This window comes from Lutzomyia longipalpis, chromosome 4 (genome assembly GCF_024334085.1).
Source record: "Lutzomyia longipalpis isolate SR_M1_2022 chromosome 4, ASM2433408v1".
NCBI lineage: Eukaryota > Metazoa > Arthropoda > Insecta > Diptera > Psychodidae > Lutzomyia > Lutzomyia longipalpis.
The window spans coordinates 1980656-2003161 of NC_074710.1; the positions used below are offsets into that span (position 1 = coordinate 1980656).

General features: G+C 35.5%; 2 protein-coding genes across 9 annotated transcripts in view; one reads left to right on the forward strand and one right to left on the reverse strand.

Moving 5' to 3' along the window:
* Positions 1-17040, forward strand: part of LOC129795591 (phospholipase B1, membrane-associated-like) — a 47003-nt gene extending 29963 nt beyond the window's left edge. For 3 of the 7 annotated variants that reach the window (XM_055837018.1, XM_055837022.1, XM_055837024.1), the window contains exons 2-5: positions 14436-14795; positions 14872-15058; positions 15196-15324; positions 16315-17040. In XM_055837018.1, coding sequence (XP_055692993.1) covers positions 14438-14795; positions 14872-15058; positions 15196-15324; positions 16315-16951 — 1311 coding nt within the window. In that variant the 5' untranslated portion in view covers positions 14436-14437 and the 3' untranslated portion in view covers positions 16952-17040. Of the gene's footprint in view, positions 1-11; positions 217-7058; positions 7409-9023; positions 9051-14435; positions 14796-14871; positions 15059-15195; positions 15325-16314 lie in introns of those variants that run through there. The other 4 variants (XM_055837020.1, XM_055837017.1, XM_055837021.1 and 1 more) reach the window with 4 other exon arrangements.
* LOC129795668 (prisilkin-39-like) lies at positions 16977-20614 on the reverse strand. 2 transcript variants are annotated; one of them, XM_055837131.1, is made up of 2 exons: positions 20270-20614; positions 16977-18094 (listed from the first exon to the last, which is right to left on the reverse strand). In XM_055837131.1, the coding sequence occupies exons 1-2, from the start codon at positions 20285-20287 to the stop codon at positions 17231-17233; spliced, it is 882 nt and encodes a 293-aa protein (XP_055693106.1). In that variant the 5' UTR covers positions 20288-20614; the 3' UTR covers positions 16977-17230. The 2 variants fall into 2 exon arrangements, with proteins under 2 accessions (XP_055693106.1, XP_055693108.1); XM_055837133.1 differs by lacking the exon at positions 20270-20614 and adding an exon at positions 18254-18410.
* Between the last annotated feature and the right edge of the window lie 1892 nt (positions 20615-22506).

A 22506-nucleotide genomic window follows, 5' to 3' on the forward strand; every position in this document is an offset into this window, starting at 1 on the left:
GCATAGTTTCTCTCAATAATCACGTGTTCTTTTCCTTTCACGCTATCACACCGAAGGTAGAGGAAGAGGAGACTCTCACGTCATTCATACATTCACTAACGTATCCTTCTTTCTTTCCGGCACTCATACACAAGGTAGAGGAAGAGGGGGCGCTCACGCACGCTATTTACATTGACACTAACCTATATTCTCTCTTTCCGGGAATCACCCTACAAGGTACGTCACGCCCTGACAGTAGTTATTATCAATTTGATCCTCCACGTTGGATTCTGACTTTGGCCTGAATTATCTTCCAAAGAAAAGACTTTTCTCGAGATTTTCTTTCTACTATCTGAAAGTTTTTAAAATTCCCTACACATAGATGCTAAATTCATCGAGATAAGTCCAATAGATTTTTATTTTGTGATGATTTTAAGGTTCCAATTGGTAGCAAGTACCAGTAAAGTCCTCCGGTGTTAAGCATGAATTGCATGAATGCATTAAAGACGACATACTTTTGATTTTTTTGGACAATTTTTGGAGACTTCTTGCTGATTTTAACCCAGCAGGATTGAGGTTTTTTTACCTATTTTCTTCTCAATTTTTTCACAAAAAGAAAATGGTTTTAACTAGTTTTCTTTCTATACGAACTTGAGGTAATTGAATTTTTTTCTGTAACGATTTGAAGAAATTCGAATTGGCCACGGTGGCCAGAAAAATCCTCTAAGGGTTAATGGAAATTAATTATTTATTTATTTTAATTCTCAACAAGATTACGACTTTTCTGATTATTTCCTCGAATGAGATGTATTTTCTATAGAAAACGAGTAAACTCCTTTCTGTTTTATCTATTTTAAAATATTTCGAATAATTGCGATTTTTGGCATTAATATTCATCACAGATCTCCTTGTTATTTTTATAATAAAAATATTTATGTATGAATCATAAAATAATAATAGAATGTACATAATAATGTTGGATATATGTATGTAGATATTTATTCAGACAGTTTGGCAATGCTCTCTCCCTCAATATCTTCACCTCTTCAAATATTTGACTTTAAATCTCAATGCTAAATATATATTTTATGTATTTTAAAGGGCAAATATGTATTTCCCAAAAGCTACATAGCACAGCTACAATTCCGCATGGCTTAGATCCCGCACCTGCTTGAGGGAGGCATTGTCTGTGCCTTTGGTTTCACCCTCCTTATTGCACAAGAGTCCATATTTGAGTGTTATTATGAATAATAAAATGGGCCTGGTACAATTAATAGCGCAGAAAGGCTCAATGGGGCTCGTGGTTGTCGACATAGACGTGGGGGTGGATTGGAAAAAGTAAACAAAGGCACATTAAAGTATATACAATACGAATGCCTTGCTGAGGGAGGATTTTCCACGCTTCGACGTGGAATGAGTAAATTATTGTCGCATGCAGAAAATCCCTCCCCTATTTTTGGCTTCGTCTTTTTGTTACCCAGCATTGGGATATTTTGAATCATTTTGAGGCATCCCGAGGAAATTCCAGCACAAGCCGATGAAAATGGATTTTACTTTCACTTCCCGGGGGTTCGGTGTGCTTCAGAGCATTGCACCCCCTCTGTGTGATGAGCCAGGAGGAGGTGGTGTAGCATCCATTGGTGCGCAAGGGGGAAGTTATATTGCAATGCACCACGGCTGTAACGGGGGTGCGCTGTGATATTTCCCTGTGATTTCACTTGAACCACACACACATACCGAGGACAGGGTGGAATAAATGGTTTATTTGGACAATTGAAATAGCACCCTCAGCACGTATTCCACCACATCCCCACATGGCTTTAGGAAGACTCTTTCACCTCGCGCTCGATCATTCGCAAACTGATCCCAAATGCAAGCGCGGAAGTACACCGCGTGGCGTTCTTCCTCCAAAAAGTAGAGTCAAATTTATCGTTCTGACTGTGTCATTTCACCACCCACCCCTCACAAATCGGTGGATACAATCACGTGTGGGGGGGTGAGTTTGTACTTTATGGCAGGGCATTTAATTAACATGCACAACACTCGAATGGTGGTGCCTGTGCAAGATGATATGTGCGAAATATACGCGGTGTGGGGGTTTGCACCCTCTAAACTAGAAGGGATGGTAAACCAAAATGCCATAGATATGATTTAATCGCCACAAACTGAAAATCAAACTTTGTTCCATGCATAAGGGGATGCTCAAATACACCACAATTACAAAATCGAAATGAACACAAGATGCCTCTGACTACAATAATTTCAAAAATTTGAAATTCAACTAGATTTTAGATATGTAGTTGAAAAAATTCTATTTTTGTTTGGTTCAAGGAGGTACTTTTAAAGATTTTGAATGACAGAAAATACCTTTTGTATTTTCAAAATTCAAATTTAAATATTTTTTTTAAACTGAAAAAAATCTTTCTTATGAAAATTTGAAAGTAAAATTAAGCAATTGGTTTAGAGACTTAATAATGAATAAATAATTTAAACCTCAGACATAACTAGGTTAAATAAAATGAATGCAAAACATTATGAGCGAGAGGGTGTTATGATATAACGCGACAATTTTCAAAATCAAGGGATTACACTGCTGGTGAGTTATCCAAACTTAAATCTTGCCTATAAAATTCGTAACGAATGTTAACCATGAGGAATAATACTTTCATTCGAGACAACGCGCATTGCATACGGGCCCATATATCACCGACACTTTACAAAATTGCGCACCTTCAAATTAATCATCACTTTCATCGTTTCGTGTCTTGTGACACTGACCGCTCTTGTGGAATTTTTTTTTGAAGATTTTTATGCTCAGACGAGCATGTGGGTCAGGACGGGGTTTGTTGCTTTCAATCGTGCATGATTTGTCATCATGCAGCGAATGTGGCATCAAGAAAGTACCAGAAATGGGCATCGTATGACCTTAAACTTTCTTCCCAAAATGTTTGAATGAATCATTAGTGACTAATTAAAATGATTATCGTGTCGACGTCGTGGTGTGAGATGAGATTTTCTCACCTGTGAGATGAGTTTGTGTGTGGAGAAGAAGTTTTTTCTTGCAAGGAAAAGAGGAAAAGTTCATTGTCACCCACTTCAACCCCACTTAATTGCACCCTAATTGTCAAGATGAAAAGTTTGTGTGATCCTTAAAATTTGCATCACGTGCGTCGTTTTCGAGGACATCCCACTCATGCAAAATTTCCTCATGAGATGCTCTTCTCTCCACATTTACCTACTTTCATTCGTTGCAATTTGAATTGAATTTCTAGGTAAGACACGCTCGGGGTATTTGCAATGAGAATGCGAAGAACACGATGACAATGCTGTCAACATTGCTGACTTTGTCTTGTTACACCAAGGCTTTGAAAATATTTTTCAACCACCCGCACTTTGGCAAGCTTTCAGGAAAATTCTCCCAACACCTCTTTAATGCATTTTAAGCTTTTCATTTTCTTCATGAAATATGTGCCAATTAATGACATAATTTTCATGATGTCATTTATTGCTTTCACAGGAAGAATAAATTTCCCACGCTAGATGTCACCACAAAAGCAATTTGGCCCTCTGGTGTGAAAAATGCAAAAAAAAGTAATTTAAGCGCCATGACGGCTTGCAATGCACAAAATGTATGAACAACGTGATGCTATACCAATGGAGCATTATTGGGTCTCATGCTGTGTTTGGTGCAACTATACCTCACACATAATGCTGCGTGTGTTGCATTTTGCTATTTTCGTCCCACCAAAGAACCACGCCATCTTCGGGCTAATTAGTGTGCTCGCGTGCTGAGCAATTAATACAAAATCTCGCGCGACATCCATTCAATGAAAGCCCCGGGGAATTAGCCCCGTGCGTCGCGACTCTATTTTTGCACACAAACCAACGCCGCGCAATGCAACCTTCACAAGCAACAACGATGGCACATCAACATGCCCTACGGATGCGCATCTTGTGAGTTTGCCCAAACATTTGCCAAAAATTAAGTTACAGACAAATTGGGGAAAATTATGCACGCGAGGCATCCACCACCAAATTCGGATGTACTTTCCGCGCATCGTGTACTGGGCTGCGCGGCGTCCCGATGATTCCACCTGAATTTTAATTGTTTCGTTACGACAATATCATGCAAATAAAAATACATGAGTGAATGTCTCACACAAAATGCCGACGCAATGAGAGAGATCTTTTTATTATTCACTACACAGAAAATCACAAAACGTAACAAAACAATCCCTCTCTCTCTCTCTGCTGCTATTATATAATTACATACATATTATGTATATATACTTTTTCATGGGGGGAAAATTCATCGTGTGTGTGTTACCAGAAATAAAACCACGGAAAATAGATGAATTTTTTTTAGAGGATGATCCTATTTATGTTTCTACCCAGGGACGGTTTAATATCAAACATTAACAAAGGAATTTATGCACTTTTATGCTCTATTTTTTCTCTATATATTCAGTTTGGAACTGAAAATAATTCAATTGCTGCTAAAGTAATTTTGAATATTAGACAGGACAAAAGGAATGAACAAAGAACAGGACAAAGGAACGTTTATTGTAAGAAGAAAAGGTTAAGCGTTAGAATGGAATTGTCAAACTATATAAAAGAAACGTCAAGTGCATCGAACGTTGAAATAAAAACTTTAAACGTTTAAATAAAAAGGTCAAACGTTAGAAAAGGTACTTTAAACACATGAAAAACTGTTAAACACTGAAAAAGGAACGTCAACTATGCTAAAGACGAACTGTCATGTTAGAAAAAAAAACGTCTAATTCAAATAAAAGACATCAAACGTTTGAAAAAAGAACGTTAAACATTAGAAAAGAAACTACAAACGTAAGAGATGAAATGTTAATCTAAAAATAAACTTCAAACTTTAAAAATGAACGTCAAACGTTTAAATTGCTCAAATAAATTGTTAAAGGGTAAAATTTTATTGTCATAACCGTTAATATACAGTTTCGTAATCTCAATCTTACAAAATCTCGACTTCTAAGTCTTCTTTTAACTTTCTTTTTCTTAAAATTTATTAAATAAATTTTTCACAACCCCCGAGTATTTCTTGGACAAATCTTTTAAAATTTTCCACCTAATTTTTTTCAATCTTTATATCATTTTGAGATTTTGTATTTAGATTTTGCTCATAGTGTAAGTTCTAATGATTCTCATAATTAAATAAACTCCTTTTCTTGCTCATTGAATAATTTATTAAATTGTTTATTAAAAATATTCTGCTGATTTTAATAAAATCAAAACGTCGCTTTACCTTCAAAAATTCCATCTCCTCTTCTCAAAAAAATACAAAAATTATTAATATTCTGCACAGATTTGTGCCAGAAAGAGCTTTTTCTCAACTTTGCTTTATTTTTGCATCAGGAAGTACTGAAAAAGGGTTAAAAAATATGCCAAACAATCTTCCCACACTGTCCATCGCATTTCACATGAATGACTTTTGATTCACAAAAGGGTGTATGTGTGTGGGGAGCTCACAACTCACTTCCTGTTGGCAATAACTTCCTCTGAGCAACCGGATATTCACTTTCACTGTAGCATCCTTTGGCCTCTTTGCCTTTCTTCATGTTGGCATCCGCACAAGCCATGTGATATTTCACTGCACAGGCTACTCTTGCAAAAAGGGGGTTGAAGAGAGAAGTTGGGTGGAAATTTGAGGAAAGTTCCTTGAGGGTGTAGTGCGTGTGGGGCAATAGAAAATTATTTAGCATAAATATCCCTTTGGGGTGCAATTTAGACAAGGATTTAGGGAACACTTTCATCCCTCTTGTGCTCATTTAGAGTCACACACATTCACAGCAACACCCTGTAGGGGTGGCTTGCCCCCCGAGGGGTGGTTCGCGATGATTTCATTAATTTGTTTTTTGGCCATTCAACCCCCTGGTATGTTGTGGGGGAGGGTTGGGGTAAATGAAGAAGAGTGAATGATGAATTATGTGTTTTGTAATAATCCAATTTGGCTTTTAAAGCTGCTTCATGGAAAGAAAGACGCGCTACTGGCACCCTTCAATGTGGGCTGCAATCATCCCCCTTATTGCGGGATATGGTTTTAAGAGCAACCCCTCCGCACACAGCTTTTCCAACGCCGGATATGAAAGTACTAATGACTTCAATTCTAATCATTTACAATTTAAATTCAAAAGGAGAGAGTCATGCGATGAGCAGCCGCCTGTGCAGAAGAATCTTCACTTTATCCATCTTCCGCGGCACGAAGGATATTGTAGAGGGAACGGGGAACGGTTGAGAACTTCAAGATGCAATCAAGAGCAGCAAGAGAACGCGCGCGGTAGCATGGAGTGGGTATATTCTTGTAATATTTTCCTCCTTATAATGTGCAAGGGGCAAAAGTTGACGATGGGAGGCATAAATTAGAGAGATGCTGGAGATTGCAAGCAACGCATTATGTCTAACAATGATGAAATTAAATTAAATTGCAGAATAAATTAATTTTTATTGTGTCGCTCTCAAGTGCTGCGACCTTTTTTCCCCCATTCCACCCACAATGAGCTCTCGTAAATAATTCTCGCTACATTTTCCTGTTGTTGCTGGAAAATGTTTTGCTGGACAACATTATATTGCTACTCATGGAGCATTTTTACGGTTACCCAACTTAAATTAGGAGGTTATTTTCGAAAAAGGCCTTTACACTATTTTAGCCTAGGGTCTGTTGAAACCTTATAAAACTCGTAAAAGAATTAGCATAAAATACAATTTAAATTAATAAATCTCTAAATGGAATACTTTTAAAGAATTCTTCTTTTTTTTTTCAATTTTTTGCACCAAATAAAATTTCCAAAGAAGAAAACCTCCATCATTCGCGAGTTTTTGTGCATGACAAAAAAAAAATGTTTGCAGCATTTTCCCCGTGAAAAGCATAATAACACTCTCATGCTGAGGGGTTGGTTTGTAAATGCACGTGGAATAGCAAAAGTGAAGAGGATGCGAAGCTATGTAGAGAAAAGATGTTGCGAAGAGGGCCATAAATCAAGTGCATAGAAGAATGACGTGAGGTTGACATACGGTGTAGAGTATCCATTTATGAAATTGATATTCACACACAGAGGAAACCACGAAGGGAAAATTTATTCGTACCCCTCAACCACCCCCAAAAATACAAGGAAGGATTTTGTACAGTGAAAACGCCGGTACGGGAATATTTTACCATTTGCAAATGAAGCACGATGGCATTAATTAAATACCATTGGTCGGGGGCGGAGGGGTATCTATATACCTACATATTGCAACCCGCACGTTTAACACACAAAAAACCCCGAGATTGGATGGATATCCGGAAGTGCATCTGCTCGTGATGCCATTCATCATGAGGGGGTGGCCAATTTGTACAAGATTTTCGTGGAGATGCGAAATCAGAGGTTGATATGTCTTCAGTGAGGGCTGTGCGGAAGAGGTGAGGGTGGAGGGGGGTGCATGGATAAATTTCCCATTTGCATGCAAGAGACACTCAGTGGGAGCCCCCATTTATAGAATTACTCAGTTTTATGTTAATTTCGTGTCATTAGCGATTGCATTTGCATGAACATCCCTTAATTAAAAGTCTCTCCTCATTGCACCAAAACCACCCCCTTAGTTTTTCCGTGAAATGAAAGAAAGCACCGAATTGCATTTTATGTAGCTTTCCTCTGCTTGTATTTCGATGAGTTTTTCTTTTTCATTTTTCCTTCACTCTCTTGAACTTCTTTTACATTGATTTGTTGCATCTTTAACGAATATTTTTTTTAGGAAAAATATTAATTTTTGAATTGAGACAATTTTTTGAGATAAAAGGAGTTTATTCACTTTTTAATGCGAAGCTTCTTATCTTAGGAAACAATACAGACTTCTCATTTTCCTCTGGAATCATGTAGAAAAATTCAATAAGTATGTATTTGCTCAAAAATTCAATCAAAGACGTCACAATTGTGTTGTGTCTAGTTTCATAAGAACTTTAACAATCTTTCTTAAAAAACAAAATAAAGAAAAAGGCATTGTTTAAAAATTAGTCTTGTTTTCAGCGACATCTTGTGAGAGAATCATTGTTATCTCTTATCTGTTTTTAAGATTTTTATAACTTTACTACATTTTTAAGGCAGCATTTTGCATGATTGAAGATTGCTACGACAAAAATAGATGGCGAAATTCACTAATAAGTCGAGTTTAAAATTTTAAATCTGTCTTAAAATTTTAAGTCATTTTCAGTCGGTCCTAAAACTTTAATTCATGTTTTTAAATCGGACCTTAAATTTTTATTTTTCAATTAATTACGATAATTTTGATGAAATATCTCAGGATGATATTCCATCAGTTTGTTGCAGGAAAACTCATGAAAATTGTCGCATTGTACTGAATAGTCGTGCCCAAAGAATAAATTAAAGCTAATCAAAAGAAGAATATTCTGACTAAAAATCTAATTTTATGATCAAAAGATTAGACCCTTTTCTTTTATTTGCTGAATGCAACGCTTAAATTGCCAACAGTTGATGCCTAAACTTCTCAAATGCATTTACTACAAAAATTCAAGCACAACGACACACTTTATACTTAATATTTGCACTTATTGCTCTTTTGCAATTTTCCAAGAAGCTCTTTTGGGGAATTTTACATTAATTTTCACATGGCCATTCTGAAAGTTTACCAACTGAACCTCATGAAAATTTCCCAAGAAGAAATTTCAGATTGGCCACAAAACGAAATTACTTCTCTTATGTTGTCTCACAGTGAGGTTTTTCTTTTTTTTTTGGAAAATACCGCCTCCCCCCTAGAGCCATGCAATTTGTTGTGACACTTTTCCGGGGTGAAAAGGAAAAGTTGAAATGGGAGTGCTTGACATCGATTATTAGATTTTATATTGAGAGAGTAACTTACGCAATTTCATTATAATTAAATCTCTGGGTGATGTTTCGGTGAGCACATTGCGGGGTACATCACTTGCTTACTAATGAGCCCCACACATTGAGCACACCACGAGCAAAAACAAGTGTCTGGTATCCCCAATAAAATTGCAAATAAATTAATTGGTCAGTTTATTTTGTGGCATTTGGCGTTGTGCACAGGTAAAGTAATAAAGTTCCCAATTTGATACCTATACCCACCTCTTCTTCTTTCTCCCAACCACACTGGCACGTTGCATGAAGATTTTTTGCGTGCAATTTGTTGTTACTGGTGAAGTGCAAAGTTGTATTGCAAAAGGGTTCAAGTACACCTTATCTGCAAATTAATTTTCTTAGATGGGCAGCAGTGGGAGAAGTAATAATGTACTGTACACCGTAAAGTGGTTTTTCCCATGCTTTAGCATTAAACTTGGCTGCAAGATTGTCCATTGCGCAATCCCATTGGATTCTTGCTCACCTTTTGAGGTATATACTTTTGCACACTTTAAGCCTAGTTGCAGTAGAAGTCATTAAACCTGTGTAGCTGTGCACAGCTAAACTATTCCACATAGCAATCCATTCGGCCCAAAGGTAAGCAGAACGTCCCAAAAAAAGCACAAGTGAAGAGGAATCAAATAAAAAATCGTGATTGTGCTAGAGTATCGGCAATTAATCAAATTTATTTGGCAGTTAATTTGAATAATTTGATTTAAAGCACGCACGCTGATTGTGGCTTTTGCCATTTTAACCCATTCATCTGTGTTTTCCGGTGGTGCTTTTTTTCCATTCGATGCCCCACACTGTGAGTGATTTTATTTTATCGTGTGTGCGGTGAATGTTTAATGATGAGGACTGTGTCACAATTCAATTGTAATGGATATTCAATGGGGATTTTCTGCAATATTTAACACCAAATTAGTGTGCAGCTAAATCAATTTGATATCTGCAATTTAGTCCAATGTGTACAGGAATGCTGATTGTTTTATCAAAGGGGCGAACAACTAATGGAATATTATGCTAATCACGTTGTTAAATCGATCTTGTTTGTTTTTCTTAAATTCTAAGAATAAAAAGAGTTGATCTTGAGCGGAGAAGAAAATCTCAAGCTTGAATATTAAGTGTTATGTCTGCATTGTAAAAAATTAGAAACGAAATGTCAAAAACAAATGTCAAACGTTAGAAAAAATATCAAACGAAAGAATAAACTTTTTTCTGTTTATAAATAACGTCAAGTGTTGGAGAAGAATAAATTTCAAACGTACCATTGTCAAAAGTTTGAAACGAAACGACAAACATTTGAAATTTGAAATGTTAGAGAAGAAACGTCATTTTTGACAAATGTCAAATGTTAGAAAAAATATCAAACGATAGAATAAACTTTTTTTTTGTTTATAAATAACCTTAAATGTTGGAGAACAATAAATTTCAAACGTGTCAATATCAAAAGTTTGAAACGAAACAAAAAACATTTAAAATGTGAAATGTTAGAGAAGAAACGTCAATTTTTACAAATGTCAAAAGTTAGAAAGAAAACATCAAGCACTGTAATTAACAGTTTACTTATTTTTGGTTTATTATTCACATTTTTTATGCATTTCGTGGTCCTACTTTGGAAGCTTTTCCTTTTTCTTTTTCTTTTCTTCCTATTCGTCAGTTGTAAGATTTTTGGTACAGTGGAACCCCAGTACAACGACCACTCGGATGTACTCTTCACACTCATTATTTTCAATGCGCGAGAGTAGTATAACCAAGTGGTCGTTGTACTGAGGTCCCACTGTATTCTGGAGAAAATCTTACAAGATTTTGACATTTTATTTGTGTCTTTAATCGTGTTTTTGGAGGAAAATTAGTTTTTCAGTGCTCTTAAAAGATCTTTCTGATTGTTTTCTAGAACAACATTTTTTTTCTTTTATAGAACGACAAAAGAACGATTTAAAAACATCAGCTGTCAAAATCTTACAAATTTTTAGTTTTTTTTATAGAAAAAAAAGAAAAGATTTTTATCAGAATCGACTGCATTTGTTATCATTAATTCCCAACTTTGCCATTTTCTTTCTTACACCTACATTCATATTATTTTCACCTGAGGAAAATCATTGAAAAATGTCGGGAGCTTTTGATCTCTGAACACTCAAATTATGTATAATTTTAATAAAATATAAATAAAGTAAAATGAACAATGCAAAAATGCCCAAAGTGCAATTTAATGCGAAAGAGATCGCGCATAAGGAGAATTGTAAGACAAATATTCGAGTATAATTGCAGTTTTTTTCGGGGCGTACAATGAAAGACGTTGAGGTGCAGGAATTACCTGAAATTCCACTGAAATTGGCAAGAAAGTATATATACATAAATATTAACGTTTTGGCTGTAAAATCAAAATTGAACCTCGCTCGGAAGTGAGAGTTTTGCAGATGGCCGGCATTTTTTCTTTTGGGAAAGTTACCACAAGACGGAGAAAAACGTATTTATTAATAAAGTATTCGTCAGACAATTTAAAGTGATTTTGGCGACTCGAGCTGATGGTGGTGGATGGAAAAAATGTGCAATAATTAATTTTCTTTCCTCACACGCGATGTTTGTGTGAGGAAATCTTCAATTTTGACCAATTCATCAATCTAACACTCGTGTGTGAGGCAATCAACCGAAATGCGAGAGAAATGTGAGACAAAAGCCCCGTCCAAAGATGAGGTTTCTCGCTCATTTATTGTAATGATCCCACCATTACATAATGTCCACCAAGTACAATATAAAACCATCGCGCTGGCCAGGAGAATGTACAAAAAGCAAATGAAAATCAATTTTTGGGCCATCCACATCTCCACCCATGAGATTTCTTCTTGACGACGAAGCGTGGGGATGGAAAGTTGTACTCTGAAAAAAATAGTTTGTAGCGAGGTTTGTCAAAGTTTGCTAAAGGATATTAATTTGGAGGTAAATATGGAATTTAACAAACATATTTGTTATTTGGAGATTATTGGTTGTAAAATGTTTGTAAATTCAGGAAAAAATACAAATAAGTACAAACTTTAAAAAACGTTTTACAAATTTTTGCAAACAAATTTTAATAAATTTGGAAGAACAAACTTTCTACAAACTTTACAAACATGTTCGTATGCTAGTTTGTTTATAAAATCAAACATTAACAAACATTTTTGATAAAGTTTGTTAAAAGGCTTGTTGTTTTGGTGTGCTAACAAACATAAACAAACAATTTTGATAAATTTTGTTTAAAGGTTTGTTACATTTACACCAAAAACGTCATTTTCAATTGTGCAGAAAAAATAGAAAATGAAAAAGTGATTTTTTGCATTTCATCCAATTTGAATGCGCATTTTGTGCGATTTCATGGAGGATCCGCAACTGTATACCCTGTACCATTGAATGGTAAGATATTTAAAGATAACCTCAATCGTGTAATAGAATAATCCTCGAATTAAACATCCTTTTTATTTATAGATAATGGAATCACAATGGAGCTTCTGGAGGAACTCCTGGAGAACGACATCAGTTTGACTTTCATCATCGCAACTATTATGGTGAAATTTTACCGCGAATGGAGGAAACAGCAGCTCGCCCGTAAAGCTTCGGAAGGCCCACCCACAGAACCCAAAACTATTGTAGGCTCTTATTGAAAAGTGAATAAAATATTGATAATTTTTATATAAAATGATGTCTCTTATTTTAAAAGTTACAAAAAATAATAAACAAGCTTGCAAAGGTTTGCTAAGGTTTGTACGGAGGGCTATGCGAATTTTTATACAAATTTTTACAAACAATTACAAGCTTCTACAAACGTGGGTATTATTTTTTGAAATTACAAACATGGAGATTAAAAAGTAATCTCCTTTGACAAAAAAGGGCTTTGACTCCTTTTCACTTCCATGTTTGTTAAAAAATGTATGGGAGTTACAAACTTTGACAAATTCAAATACAAACTATTTTTTTCAGAGTAATGTGCAAAAGAATAAAATATTTTCGAAATTGCATATTGAGATGAAAAAATTTAAATAACAAATAACAAAATAATTAAAGAGACAAGTTAATGTGGATAAATGGATGGACAGAGGTGATAGTACAATCAATTTCATTTTCCATATTCATTAAGCCATCGATGTGTGGGGGGTCTTCACTTTCCCTTCTGTGCATTTTTTTTTAATCAGATATTTCTTTTCTTTTTATTAACAATTCGCCACTTGCACTAAAAAACTCTAAAGAATTCTTCTTTGGCAAAGTAAAAGAAGAAGATGTCTGTCGTTGTATAAAATTTAAGTACTAAACTACAAAAGTTTTCAGTGGAGCCAACCGCACCCTATATTGCACTGTGCAATTGCAAGAAACACCCATCCAAAGTACTCCAACAATAGCCACACAATTAAGTGCGAAAAGTTAGAAAGATATTCAAAATAAGTTTTAACTTCCCATGAGAAGTCATTTTGGGTGGTTGTTGAATGGGAACAAAAGATTTTACGTTGTGGAAGAATTTTATTGGAAAACTTTTTCAGAATTCGCCTATTTTTCAACTCAAACCAAGAGAGGAGAAAAAAATCTGCAGTCATTGCAATTTTTCATCAGCACTGAAGAATAAAATTTGCTAATGATGGTGATTCACATTTTTGAGCCAATAAAAAAAATCACTGCAATTAGTAGCTGTGCGCGTACGGAGATTGAGGGGCTGATAAATCCCCAAATGAACGTTCACATAATATTAGAAATTGTTCTAAAGATTGATTTAATTGTTTTTCTTCAAATTACTTTAAAGAAATTACTTTAAATTACTTTAGTAAAAAAAGTAAGGTGTTTTGAAAATCGTGTAAAGGTCAGGGGTGTAGTCAGTATTTAAGATGATTTTTCAGATTTTTTAAACAAATTTAACCACTTTTAAAAATGTATTTAAAACAATCTGACATTTATTTACAAATATTTAACGTTTTTCATCTAACGGTTTATGATAATTTCTTTTTAATGTTTAACGATTCTTCTTTAACCTTTTCCGTTTCCTTTTTATCTTTGACGCTTCTCTTCTAACGTTTTGACATATTAAAAAAATATATGGTTCTTCTCTTACATTTAACTTGTTTTTTCTGCGTTGTCACTTTATTTATACGTTCAAACTTCAGAAAAATCGATAAATCGTTGGAAGCGTTTAAAATATCTCAAGCTTTAGGCGTTACATGCTTTTGAAATTTTAATCTTAAAAAATCGTCAAACGTTTAAAGAAGAATCGTCAAACGTTTAAAAAAAGATCATCAATCGTTAGAAATGAATCGCCAAATATTAGGAAAAAGTAATGTTCGAAGTTATAAAAGAAACGTCGTTTGAAGAGACATTTAAAATTAACATCAAACGTTAGGAAGAATATTTGACGTTTGCTAAGAAATGTCAAATTTCTCTTAATCAATTTTTAATGTCTTCAAGATCAAAAAAAAATCATCTTGAATAGAATTCTAGTTGTCCTCTTGACTTAAGGCTCTTTATTTTTTTATGAAATATAGTTCTGACTTCTTAATAAAATAAAAAAAAAAATTTTAAAAATTTAATTTTTAATTTATTTCTCTCTCTTTTCAGACATGATTGCAGAGACTTTTGCTTTTTTGCTGCTATTTTCTGCAATTGATGGTCAACTTTTGGTGCCAAATACTCAGGCAAATGTAATAAGTCGCACGAGTGGGAATCTCCTGAGGAATCTTACGGGAACACAGGTGTACAAGGATACCATTTTCACGAGTCGCTTGGATGCATCTGCGCCAATCAGGAGATTCTATCGTGGTTTCCGGGAGGTGTACAGTCGTCTTCTGGGTGAGACTGGTCAGAGGAATTCAGGGAATTTCCTGCAGGCACATGTGCCACCAACGAGAGCTTTTCCTTGCCAAACTGAAGGATTTCGCAGTGCTACACCACCTGTGAGTGTTCATCAAGTACGCCCAGGTGAGTGATGCCTAAAGAGGAGTTTTTTTTCTATTATTTGAAGAAATTCAATGGGAATCTCCTCAATTTTCTGCAGGTGATGTAGACATTATTGCCGCTGTTGGGGACTCCCTCACCACGGCCACAGCTGCCAATTCAGTGGCTCTGTGGGAGGTGATGGTGGAGAATCGGGGTGTGTCGTGGTCAATTGGGGGTCAAGGGACGTGGCGCACGCACCTGACACTCCCCAACATAATCAAGGAGTTCAATCCTCAGCTCTTTGGGTGAGTGAGTACATAACATACCCCAAAATTGATTGACGATGCGGTTTTTGTGGTCTCTCTAAAAGCTTCTTAACCCACCACCTATGCCTAATACCCGTAGAATAACTTTAATTGATTCTGTACACATTTTCACGCAGATACTCCCTCAGTGATTCGTACAACGTACACCGGAAGGCCCAATTCAATGTGGCTGAAAACATCGCAACAACAAGCGATATGCCGTATAATGCTAAAAAACTCGTCAGACGCATGAAGCTCGATCCCAGGTAATGTAACCCACCGCCAAGAATTTATGTCCGAAAACTACTTTCACTTTCGCACAATACAATCTCATCAATTTCATCTCAAAATTCATTTAATTCCTTGCAATTGAATTCAAATGGTCGCTCTTTTTTCACTTCACACCCAAACGCGCTGCGATGGGCAATTTATTACCGGCTGGCCCTCTCTGGCTCCATCGCATTAATATTATGTTAAAAGAGCGGGGGAAAACTTAAGCTCGTGAGATACAGAATTTTTAATTAACGTATACATTCTGCACTGCTTTCGTTATGTAAGAAACAATTTTTATTCAGAGTAGTGGGTTTAATCTCTTTTAAATGTAAAGTTTATGAATTTCAAAATTTTTGGTTCAATGGTGTGGAAGTTCTCACAAACCATTGCAAAAAAAATGTGATAATAATTGCCGCATAGGCCTAATATTGGCCTAACAGCCTAAACTATTGTTTGCTATTTTTTATTTAATATTTTAATAAGATTTTTAGTGAGAAAAAAAGAAAATTAGATTGAGAAGAAAAATAATGTCTCAGTTTCGAAGAAAAAACGAATTTGTAAAAAAAACCCTAATTTAAAAAATGTTTTTCATTCTTTTTTTTTGGGAAAGTAATTAGGGGAAGATATCCTAAATCGACCCTTCTGAAGTTTTCTGAATAAGTTTTTCTGAACAATAAGAAAATTAAATTTTTCTTTCATTTAATCTAACGGGCTCAGATTTAAGCCATCTATCCCTAAAAAAAAGGTAAAATTCTAATTTTTTTACAATTTTCTAAATAAAGAAAAATTCTAAATTTTTTCTCAATTTTCTAAATAAAAAAAATTAACGGATGAAAAGAGAAAATTATTTCTTTTGGAATATTATTCATCAACACATTACAAGAACAGATAAATTAAAAAGGAAAGAAGGTCGCTATTGGGCCACCCTCACCTATGAATCACTACTTAAATTCCTCTCATTTATTCTTCTTCTTTTTCTCTAGGGTCAATATGACCCATCACTGGAAGATTGTTACGTATATGATTGGTGGGAATGATTTCTGCTCTGATGTGTGCTACCAAGCGAATGCAACAATGTGGATTAATGAGATGCAGGAGAAGTATCTCATTGAATCTCTGCGATACCTTCGTGATAATCTCCCACGTACCATTGTGAATTTGGTCCCATCACCCCTAATTAGCCTTTCCTTCTCCATGGATAACGTTCAGACACCCTTCTCGTGCTCCCTGACGCGTCCCATTGAGTGCTCATGCCTGTTTGGGCCATCCTATTCCAAAGACAGGAAGCTCTTTCGATCGCTCGAGAGGAAGTTCGTGAAGATCATGGAGAGGGTTAGTTTTCTTGGGGAGCTCCACACACCTGACTTCACTGTGGTCTTCCAGCCATTCTTCCAGGATGCTTCGGTCTTCTACAGGGGCTCCAAAAATGCCGACATGTCCCTCATGTCCATTGATTGCGTACATTTAAGCCAGAAAGGTCATGCTGTGAGTGCCAATGGGCTGTGGAATAATATGATGGAGCCCGTGGGGAAGAAATCTCTCGGCTTTCGACCACTTTTCCAGCAATTCAAATGCCCAACCCCCGACAAGCCGTACATCTTCACAAACTACAACAGTTGATGGATTTTTAAATTAAAAAAAATCATTTTCTTTGTATTTCATTATTTTGCATTTTATTTACAAAAATAAATTTCATTTTATTTACAAAAGTCTTCTTCGTCGGGATTTCTTTTCATTTTTCTTTTCGTTGTTGTTGTCTTCACTCGCCACAGGAAGTTGCTCTGAAGGGGGTGATTGGAAACGAAGAGGAAGTAAATGTTGTGAAAGTTTGGAGATCTTTTGGGTTTGTTTTTTTGTTTGTGTGAATAAAGTGATGGGAGAGATGGGTGGAAGATTGACTTAGTGGTGTGGTACACCGTAGGAGGAAGATGGAGCATGAAGAGCTGGAGCTCCGTAGGATGAGGAAGGAGCGTGAAGAGCAGGGGCTCCGTAGGATGAAGAAGGAGCATGCAGTGCTGGAGCAGAGTAGGAGGAAGATGGCAGAGAGTAGCCACCATGTCCGGAAGATGGGTAGCTGTAGCCACCGGCATCGTGATGTCCAATGGATTCCTGGTGGTATTGTGCCACCTGGATGCCCTGACGCACATGTCCAAGATCAATACCAACAACGCGAGTCTGATGATGGGGAACACCGTAGACTGGGGATGGGGCTCCGTATGAGTGAGATGGGACACCGTAGGCGGAAGATGGGGTGAAGAGAGCTCCGTGGGAGGAAGCGTGATGAGCCTCAGCGTGATTCTCCTGATCCAGGAGGATTTGCTTGACTTTGTGCAGAAGTTGCGGGTCAACGTGTTGTCCTTCGTTGCTTTGGTAGCCATGGCTCACAGCACGGTAGCCACTACCTAAGCCAGCATGAAGATCTCCTCCGTGGCTGTAGCCACCGCCATGGCTGTAGCCACCACCATGGCTGTAGCCACCACCGTGTCCGAAACCACCAGAGCTGAAAGACAATCCTCCACTGCTGTGTCCAAAGCCACCGCTGCTGTGCCCAAAACCACCACTGCTGTGCCCAAAGCCACCACTGCTGTGCCCAAAGCCACCGCTGCTGTGTCCAAAACTGCCACCATGCCCGAATCCACCGCTGTTGATTGTCACCGCGGGAGCACCATAGCTCGATGATGGCACACCGTACGATGTGGATGGCCTACGGTGGTAGGATGGAGGCTCGGCCAAGACAACAGCAGCCAGAGCTAACACACCAATCTGCAATGAGAGAAATCTCCATGTTAGCATCCACGTCATTCTCACATCTCTTCACTTCCTACATCCGAAAAAATTTATTGTTATATATTCGCTATATGCGGAGATATGCGAAAGTTGTTGCTTTTTTTATGCTCGCGCGCTTCCTAAAACACCAATTACCATAATGGCTTTGTGAACTGGTTTGTGGAGGCTTATGGAGACTCCTCATCTCACGGTATAGTGCCCACTTGAGTGGTGTTTTATTGATCACGAATAACCGCAGCCACTTCCCATCTTTCTGACCTCGAATTTGTGATCGAGAAATTCGAGAGTGTGGCTTTCGCATCTTCACTTTCATCTGCAAAAGGTCATGCGAGCGAAGAACGGAAGAGAGTGCGAAAGCACAAAGAACCAGTTCAGTTCAGGAAGAAATTTAAATGCACTGAGAGAAAAAATAAATCCTAAAATTTATTAATTGATTTATATTCGGATTAGACGAGTTAATTAATGAAAGTTTTTTTTCTAGTTTGTATAATTTTTAATTAAAATGTTATTAAATTCTAATGATTGCCAATAATTACTATAATCATGAAAGAGTAGAGAAATAATATGTATTGATAGATCTGATTGATTAACGTTAAGATTAGACGAGTTCATAAATAAAAGATTTATCAATGTATTTGATGTAAAAAGATATTAAATTCTTCAAATTGTTTAAAAGATTTACTAATGTGAAAAAAATAATAAAAAAATATATTTAACACAAAACTCGTCTAAAATTTTTTGAAAAGGAAGTTTTGAGAAGAAATGAAATACATTGATATATTTTTCTTTGTTTCCTGTTTACTTGCTTCAAAAATTTAATATTTTTTGTGTTTAACGAAGTTCCATTTCGACAAGTTTAATTATTCTTGATTTTATATTCGGATTAGACGAGTTAATTAAATAAAGTTTTGTCTAGTTTGTTAGTTTTTAATGTTAATAAATTCTAATGATTGCCAATAACTATTACAATCGTGAAAGAGTAGAGAAATAATATGTAGGTATTGATAGATCAGACGTATAAACGTTAAGATTAGACGAATTCGTAAATAAAAGATTTAACAAGTTTTTTTTATGTAAAAAGATATTAAAATGTTTAAATTGTTTAAATTATTTATTAAAGAGAAAAATTAATTTAAAAAATATATTTAACACAAAACTCGTCTAAACGTATTTGAAAAGAAAGCTTTAAGAAGGAATAAAATGCATTTCTCTATTTTCGATCAGTTTCATTATCCTTTATACGAGTTCACTTGTCTAATAACTTTCTGCTTTGTTACATGATTGTTTGAATAAATAAATCTCATAAATCTCATAAATTTAATAAATCTAATAATAAATAAATCTATTTTCTAAATTATTGTGTTTTCGTCTAATTAGACGAAGTATTTGACTAGTAAAGCTATCACATTTTTATACGAATATTCACATTAAATATTTCAAAAAATTCAATATTCGAATCTTTTTCTATGTTAAACGCGCGGAAGCCTAAGTATTCTCCACAAAAATTCAGATAATTCGTCTAAAATAAATTATATCATGTCGTATAATTCTCACAACGTTCTAACTCTGTCATAAGACACTTTTTCACATTTTCTAAGTCATTACATTAAATTAGCGAACTCGTCGAAAATACTTTTCAATTCACTAAGAAAAAAAAATTGCAAAGAATAAATATTTTTCTCTCAGTGCTAATTTCACTTGAAATTTTTTTTTGTTTGGAAAAATTCGCGCGCGTTTTTTAAAAGTTTGGTTTTTTTCCGTGAAAATTGCTGCAGTTTGGGAACTAGCAGGAGGTTAAACATATTCCACCTCGTAAATCAATTATTGTCCAGCAAATAGTTGTCCTGGTGAATTTTGAAGCAGTATGACCAGTGTTGAAACTGATTTATTTGCCTCACTGCAAGCCACCATGAATTATGATTATTTGCATTTTGTACACGCGTGAAAATGCATTTTCTTCCTATATATATTGGCAAATAAACACCCACGCGGGTTGGCAAAATATTGTAATCCAAATGCAAATGAAGTAATCCACAGTGAACACGCACACGGAAGTTCTCGCTTTTTTCATCATCATCATCATGTTAATTCCACACCACAGATTTAGGGGGATGCTCCCCAATATGGGCTTATTGTCCATGGAAAACTTACCACACAGAATTTATTCATGATTTCTAAGTTAATTTTTTTTAGCTAAAATTGTTTCACAGAAAGAACTGAATTTCACTGCACTGAAGACTAGCCCGGACAAGTCTTCCTGGTCACACAAAATGCTCTTATGGTAGCCATCTCCAGCTCTCATCATCTTTTTATACCACAATCACATTTTGTCGTGCCCACCAGACGCACTTTCGGTTCGGTGAATTGCCCACACCGCCGTCCGCTGGGGCACGATCTCGTTGGAGATTTTGTGTATCGAAATGAGAAGATTTTTTCGGTATTTCGGTGGGGTCACAAGTGAAGGGATTCACGCATACAGCAAGGGAATGATGGACGATGGTTGCAAAGGTACACCACACAGTTGAAGCTTTTGGGAATATGTACTAAAATCTTTAGTACTAGAACAATTTTGCAAGTTTTGAACAATAAAAGAAGTTGAATATAAAATATGAGATGAAAAAATTGCTTTTTGAAGCTAATTCTGTTGTACTAAAATATTTTTCGAATATGTACTAAAATTTTAAGTGAAATAAATAACTGATGTTTAGTTTATACAGTTTATATGATAAAACTCTTGGATAGTGGTTATCTGATAGGAATCTCTGAATTTTATTCTTTTAATTAGTTTAGTACATGTACTATTAAGTTATCCAGTAAACACATTTAGCCAATAATTGATCAATCAATTGATGGACAATAATTGATCAATTGGTAATCAATCTGATTAATTGACAAATATTGATCAACAATTGTTCAATCAGATTGCAGATCAGAAAAATGATCAATAAATGATCAATTAAAAAAATTATTGCTTCGCATTACAGGAAACCACTGTAGCATAATTATGCTAAAACATTAAATGGAAATTCATTGGTAGTAAGCTTTCTTTTATTTAAATTATCAGAGTAAGTTCTAAAAATAATAATTTTAGTACAAATTACTTCAAAAGGTTTTGGGAAATATTTTTTTATGCCGTGATTGCCTTCAATTTCAGAAAATAGTTCTGTGAAGAAAATACTTTTTAGCTATTTAGTACATGTTCTAAATAAGCCGAAAACATGAAAAATTATTAAGACATTAAATGGAAAGTCATTTTTTGTAGTTTGTAAGTATTCTTTTATTTAAAATATCAGAATAAGTTCTAAAATTTCTTAATTTTAGTACAACTTACTTTAAACGTTTTTGGGAATTATTTGTTTACGCCGTGATTGCCTTCAATTTCCCAAAACAATTCTATGAAGAAAATAGTTTCAGCTATTTTAGTACATGTTCTAAAAATCTGAGAGGCATGAATAATTATTGTTTTCTTAATGAAAATAATTCTAAATTTTCTTTTAGCAATGAATGAGCGTCTGATACAAGTATTATCGCATTTAAATTTTTAGTACTTCTCTTTCTCTCTGTTTAAGTACAATGTGTACAGCACATTCAATAAATTCTTCTTCCCTTGATTGATGAGTTTAAATAACGTCTTTTTAATCCAATAAAACGAATGAGAGGAGAAAGACATCAGCGCTACATTACCCAAGGAGAGTCACGTTGAATCGTTGACCGAACCCCAGTTGTAGGGTCGTGCGATGTGGTGTACGTACATCCCAAAGCATCGGCGGGAGATCTCTGGGCGATGATGTTGGTGAAGGTGGTAAATTATGGAATTGATGCTATGAGGAGTTTCATAATTCTGACTTCTTTTTTTTTGTTACTTTCTCCACCAACTTCTTCGATTGGTGAATTTATGATTGTGGGGAATCTCGTTAGTAGATTTCTACATATAAAACGTTTGATGTAGGGCGACGGTATGTGAATGATTGGCTGCTGCTAGAGAGGTATGCGACAATCACGATTAACAAACATTTTGGTGATGTTTATATGATGAACATCCATGCTAATTTTTGCATAAATGTTCCATCAGCAAACACCGTGTGGCTATGGCCATTCATCTCCATACATTATTCACTTTTAATTTCTACTCGAGAGAAAATTAATTCAGTCTCCACAATAAGACGAATTAATTCTGAAACTTCACTCTCGTGTTGTTTTTTTATTTGCTTTTTGGCTCTTTTTCGTCACATGGTACTCTCCACGGCGAAAAAGAAAAATATTTAAAAAAAATACAACAGTCATCCCCAGCAATGAGCATAAAATTCCTCTCACCTGCCGTGTATATCACGTTTATTTTTTTCTGCTCTTGAATTGGCAACTCTTTTCCGCGTGTGTCTCTTCGCGCG